The 6,149-nt window shown below is 45.8% G+C and overlaps 1 protein-coding gene across 1 annotated transcript in view; it reads right to left on the bottom strand.

Annotated features, from left to right (window-relative positions):
- CC2D2A (coiled-coil and C2 domain containing 2A) overlaps positions 1 to 5,931 on the bottom strand; it is a 139,567-nt gene extending 133,636 nt beyond the window's left edge. Inside the window, exons 1-3 of the mRNA XM_007464071.1 lie at positions 5,893 to 5,931; positions 2,888 to 2,971; positions 526 to 649 (exon numbers count right to left, since the gene is read on the bottom strand). Of these exons, the coding sequence (XP_007464133.1) occupies positions 526 to 649; positions 2,888 to 2,971; positions 5,893 to 5,931 (247 nt within the window). The remainder of the gene's footprint in view (positions 1 to 525; positions 650 to 2,887; positions 2,972 to 5,892) is intronic.
- Positions 5,932 to 6,149: the final 218 nt, after the last annotated feature.

Raw genomic sequence — 6,149 nt, 5'->3', positions numbered from 1 at the left:
ACAATGAGCAGAGAATGAATGATGGTCACTGTGATGGGGAAAAGTAATGCTGTAAAATACAGGCCACAGTTCCTGGAGGGGGAAGGGAGTGTGTGTGTATGTGTGTGTGTGTGTGTGTGTGTGTGTGTTGGGGGGTGGGGTGAGGGATGGATAAGAGAAGGGGTCCTCGAGGGGCAGGATCTTTGAGAGCCTCAGAAACATCCTCAGGTTTTCCAACATCTGATTCTAGTACTATTTCATTGACAAATATACCTTCCCATTTCACCCACCCTTGAATGTCTACCTATTTGATTATTTGCACCATTTCTATTCCAATGAATGCTTCAAAATTCTGTGGTTATGTAAATATGTCCTGGGGTTGCGTCCTGTCTCCCAGACAGAGCTGAACTTAGAAATTGCCTAGAATTGGGGTAAAATGCTGTGGAGGGCGGTGGACGCGTACAAAAAAAAAAATACCCATGCAAAATTCCCACAATGCTCTGTGCTGATCCCAGGAGGCAATTAATACTGGTTGACAGAACTTACTCCGTGGGCCTCGTCGGCTCGTCATGCCCAGGAGGTGAGTGTCAGAACCTTCCTGCACGGGCTCCTGCTGGTCGTCTGGATGGGATTTTTCAGACACCATTTCCTTGGGGCCAGCAGCCGACAGCTATGGGCAGATGGTCAGAGGTTGTGAATCTCAGGGCTTCGGTTGACTCAGATGCTATCTCAGGATGAGGTGGGTCACTTAGCAAGGGGACAGGCCTTAATCCTCTTCAGATCTCGATAACTGTGGTCTGTGTCACCTGAGTCACTGTGGTCATGATCACCTATCCCCACAGGAAGCAGTGCCGATACTGATTTTCTCTAAGAGGTTTCTTGAGGAGATGACCCAGGTGGCACAGTGACTTCCCTGGTGGTGCAGTGGTTAGGAGTCCGCCTGCCAGTGCAGGGGACGCAGGTTCGTGCCCTGGTCTGGGAAGATCCCACATGCCACAGAGCAACTAAGCCCGTGCACCACAACTACTGAGCCCGCGCACCTAGAACCCATGCTCCACAACAAGAGAGGCCACCGCAATAAGAAGCCCGCGCACTGCAATGAGGAGTGGCCCCCACTCGCCACAACGAGAGAAAGCCCGTGAGCAGCAGCGAAGACCCAACGCAGCCAAAAAATAAAATAAAGAAATGAATTTAAAAAGAAATTATAAAAAAATGAATATTTTCACTTTTTCTAGGTTTAATGTGTAGAGCTCTGTAGAAATTTGGAGGAAAAGGGAAACAGGAAAATCACAACTAAACTATTTGATCCCAGCTCCAACTCATTTGGAAATAGCTGTCAAAGTGTCCCTGGTTAATCCAGGGCAAAGAACAGCCTCTGGTTCCTTCCCCAAACTCTCAGAGGAGGACAGACTGGTGAGCAGAAGTGGCAGTGGAGGCCCCCCGTGAGTGGTGGCCTTTGGGCCAGACAAAGGCTTGCCTCCAAACTCAGATTTACCGTGGGACTTGAGCGAGTTATCGAACTTCCTAACTTCCTCCGTCATCCATAAAAGAAGGGAAATAAAAATAGCTCATTCACTGAGATGCTGCTATGTATAGGCATTTTGTAAAGCACAGACATTCTGACTTAAATAAATGGCCTGGAGTGGACCTGAGGCATTTGACTTAAAAAAAAAAAAAAAAATCCCCAAGTGATTCTGAAGTGCCGCTGGGGTTAAGAAAACACTATCCAGATTTCTTACAAAGCACCAAAGACTGCACGTTCGTTGTCTGATCAGGGCTGTTTGTGCAGTTCAAGGAATGAGATGATGTCTCAGGAAAGCGCCACACCTAGGACACAGAAAGTGCCTTCTCCTTTCCATCCCTACTCCTTTCTCCCGTTTAGTCCAAGCTCCATGCCCCTAGCCCCGGTCACCATTGCTTACTGTGCCTGTGGCCTTGGAGCTAAGGACTTGAGCTCTTTCCATTTGTACTGGCTCATCTGACGCCTCGTTGGGCCCCGTGGCCCCGGCTGCAGAGCCCCCCGCTGACCCTGCAGGAAGGGGTTAAAGTCCCTGAGTGGCCAGAGGGCCCAGCCACAAGGCCAGGTAGCACCTCCAGCCGCTCTGGGCCCTCCCCTGGGCCACTCCATCCCAGCTACAGAGAAGGAGTTTCCTTGGCCCAGCTTGTCCCAACGGGATTGTGCTGGGCGAGGGGAGAGCTGAAAAGGGGTTTCTCCCCTGACTTCGGCTCTCCTGGTGCCCTCCCCGCCACCCCGTCCCCCCTCTCCAGGCGGCCCCATCTCGTGGCTGCCGGCTCAAAATGGCTCTCCTTCCCCCTCCCTCCCCTGCTCGCATCTGGATTATTTCAAGCCAATCGCCCCTCCGCAAAATCTTCCCGGCCTCCTTTCCAAAGGCGTCTATTTACCTGGAGAAGGTGGACCTTGTATAGGGATGCTCACGGCCAAGGAGGGCAACTTCTGCTGAGGGCAGAGCCGGGGGAGGGACCGCCAGCAGGCCCGGGAGATGGGGGTTGGCCTTGGTTTAGACTGAGGCAGAATTTGGGCTTGGAGCTGGGAAAGTGGAAGTTCCCTGATATTTGTAATCCTGCACTGCCATCTACTGCTGGTCTTAGTCTATGGCCTTTGATGACAGCACTAAAGGGGCTCATTTCAGCATTTCTAAACTTCTCTCTCAGGGGATGGGAAAAACCTTGGAGGAAACATGCTCCAAATACTGCCCATGGCTTCATGGTGAGGGTCATCCGTGAGACCCCACATAGGGTCCTTCACCTGGACCATCCACCAGCATCCCTGCCTCTCCCAGAGAAGGCCAAGTGCTTGTACCCATAGGAGGCTGTATGGCCTCTCAGGGTGCAGTGAGCGGTTAACTGACAGCCCAGTAGACAGACAAGTGCTTCTGTCACTCCCTACCTGCTTCTTTCCTTTTTGTCTTGGAGCCTTCACGGTCTTCTTCTGTCTTCTCTCATCTGCATCCTCACTGTCTTCAATGAACTCCTTTGTTAAGATGCAAATGGAAGAGTTATCTCTTAGTGTGTGTGTGTAAATGGGGAAAAAATGATAAGTGAGGAAGAGGAGTGGGATTTTTAGGTGTTAAAATGACTGTCTTGTCCTGGAGCCTCCACCCACTAAAGTTGAGTGTGAGCGAAGGGACAGTGGACAGACATCGCCATCTACTCTTCTCAAAAGTTGTATCCAAATGGAAAGATGGTCAATGATATGGTGTTGGAGCTTCCATCGACCCAGGTGCTCATTCATGCCTAGGGAATTTATGCACTGCTGACTGTGTTCCAGGTCTTGGGTGCACAGAGGTACCGGAGGTGACTTCCCTCAAAAGTCATAATCTAATGAAGGCCACGAACAAGTGAATCTGCCAGGACTGATGTACTGACCCGGATGGAGGCCTCTGGCCCAGGACGATATCAGAATCACACTAGGGGCTTCCAGGGCTGGGCTTCTCTGCTCCCCACAGCCTTACTATCAGGGAGAGAATAACGAGGATACGTGTTAAATCACCGTGGAAGTTTGTATTTAATGCAAATTTTTTCAGATCTTTTTGAAAAGGGAGAAATCCTTTTTGTGTTTTGTTTTGTTTTAAATTTTTCTTGGAGTATAGTTGATTTACAATGTTTTGTTAGTTTCAGGTGTACAGAAAGTGAATGAGTTATATATATATATATACATATATATATATACTCTTTTTTTAGATTCTTTTCCCATATGGGTCATTACAGAGTATTCAGTAGAGCTCCCTGTGCTATACAGTAAGTTCTTATTAGTTATCTATTTTATATATAGTAGTGTGTGTATGTCTATCTCAATCTCCCAATTTATTCCTCTCCCTTATCCCCAGGTAACCATAAGTTTGTTTTCTACATCTGTAACTCTACTTCTGTTTTGTAAATAAGTTCATTTGTATCCTTTTTTTTTAGATTCCACATATAAGCAGTATCATATGATTTGTCTTTCTGTGTCTGACTTACTTCACTCAGTATGACTATCTTTAGGTCCATCATGTTGCTGCAAATGGCATTATTTTGTTCTTTTTTATGGCTGAGTAGTATTTCATTGTCTATATGTACCACATCTTCTTTATTCATTCCTCTGTTGATGGACATTTAGTTTGCTTCCATGTCCTGGCTATTGTAAATAGTCCTGCAATGAACATTGGGATGCATGTATCTTTTCAAATTAAGATTTTTTCTGGGTATATGCCTAGGAGTGGGATTGCTGGGTCATATGGTATTACTATTTTTAGTTTTTTAAGGAACCTCCATACTGTTTTCCATAGTGGCTGTACCAATTTACATTCCCACCAACAGTGTGGGAGTGTTCCTGAAAAGGGCGAAATCCTTTAACAGTGCCAACTTCGTTTCTTTTTCCATATTATGCTTTCTAAAGTTTTAGTCATAAAATGTTAGAGCTGAAGCCTCTTAAGTTTGAAGCTTTCTAGTTTGAGTTTTACAAACCAGGGCACAAGTACCTCGGGGTATAAAAGAAGTTGCAAGATAAACCCAGAACCTCTTCTGGTGTACCGGATTTATTAGACATTTATTTTTCTAAAATTGGGAAATTTTTGTTTTTATACTGAAACAAACTTGGAACACAAAGCATGGGTTTTAATCATATAAGATTTCAAAGAAATGGCATGCAGGTTGCTGGGCTAGGCTTCAACCACTCAGCAGTGCCCTTGGCCATCTGTTTAGAGAAGACCTGAGCTTCAGCTGCAGAGGAGGGAACTGAGGTCCCAACCAGGGAGTGGGTGTGGCTTGGGCTTTTTCTTCGTCTAAGGGACCTGATCGCTCTGACTCATCCTCTGGGTGCAAGCCCCACCATCACTCAGACCTCCTTCCTCAGAGCCTATCAGGATTTAAATAAGATGATAATATTGAGGTGTGCATCTGTGGCTCTTAATTCAAGTCTAAATTCTTATTGGCTTAGAATGGACTTGTGAGAAATATACATCGAGCTTTTTGTTTTTTTTTGGCTTTCCAATAATGTTTTGATCCTCTGTCAATGGAAAACTCTCCAGTAGGACCTCAAATTAGACTGAATGTGAACTCCAGGAAAGCTCAGGGTTTTCTTCACTGCTCTATTCCCAGGGACCAGAGGCACAATGAATATTTGTTGTGTGAATGAATGAGCACAGGTAGATGTAGGTAAGTTGTCAGTACTTGAAATCTTGCTTAAAGTTAATCTGTGTGGTTTCATCTGGGTTCCTTCAGGCTTTTTGAAGTTCCTATTGGAAATAGCATAATGTCCCCATTTCTGCCTCTATGGTCTCAAGTTACTGAACCCTAGAGCCAAGAGAGAAGGGAGGATTGAGAGGAATACTTTCTCTTCTGTTTGGAGGTCTCTGGTCTCCAAACTGGAGAAGGCTTCGCTCCTCTGGTCCAGACAGTGTTTAATGATGTTTTGCACAAAATGAGTTAGAAATTGCAGGACTCCATGAGGATTTTATAAGTGATCATATCTACAGTTGTTATCCTCATTTTGAATTTCTTTAGAAATCAATGTGCTTTACTGAAAAAGAATGAATCTATGTATATGTATAAGTGAATCACCTTGCTGTATACCTGAAACTAACACAACATTGGAAATCAACTGTAATCCAAAAAAAAAAAAAGACATCAATGTGGTTCAGTAGAACTGGACCCTTTAGGTGGTAACTCAGAACTGCTGTCTGTTGGAATTCATGAAATGATGACAAAGCAGCTTCAGAGCCCTGAATCCTGGAGCACCTGCAGGGCTGCATGCACCCCTCTTCTCCTCTGTGTGCCCAAGGTAGCACCTTCTGCATGCAGTAGGCGTGCAATAAATGCTCATTGCTGGCCTAACTTCCTCACTCACCAACACGTGTGACATGAGCATGCACACACAAAGATACATCCCTTGGAGACATCTAAGCCATCACTCACCTCCGTAATTATTTTCACTTTTTCTTCCTTGGGCTTCATTTTAGCTGTGATGGCTCCTCCCTGACAGGCAAAGACCAAAGAAGAAGTCAGGCCCTTTGAACTCAGTGAAACGTCTTTCTTCTTACTACTGATAACACTGAAGCTGACCTTGATGGTTAGTGAAGTGTTTGAACTGAGCAGACATTGCATCCACAAGGAATGCATTCTTAGGCCCCAGGATTGGTGGATATGAGCCCCAGAGGAGAAGGAAGGAGGCT

The sequence above is a fragment of the Lipotes vexillifer genome, unplaced genomic scaffold (assembly GCF_000442215.2).
Source record: "Lipotes vexillifer unplaced genomic scaffold, Lipotes_vexillifer_v1.1 scaffold1653, whole genome shotgun sequence".
NCBI classification, from domain to species: domain Eukaryota; kingdom Metazoa; phylum Chordata; class Mammalia; order Artiodactyla; family Lipotidae; genus Lipotes; species Lipotes vexillifer.
The sequence above is the reverse complement of the archived record's forward strand: the minus strand, read 5'-3'. Positions and strand labels throughout refer to the sequence as shown.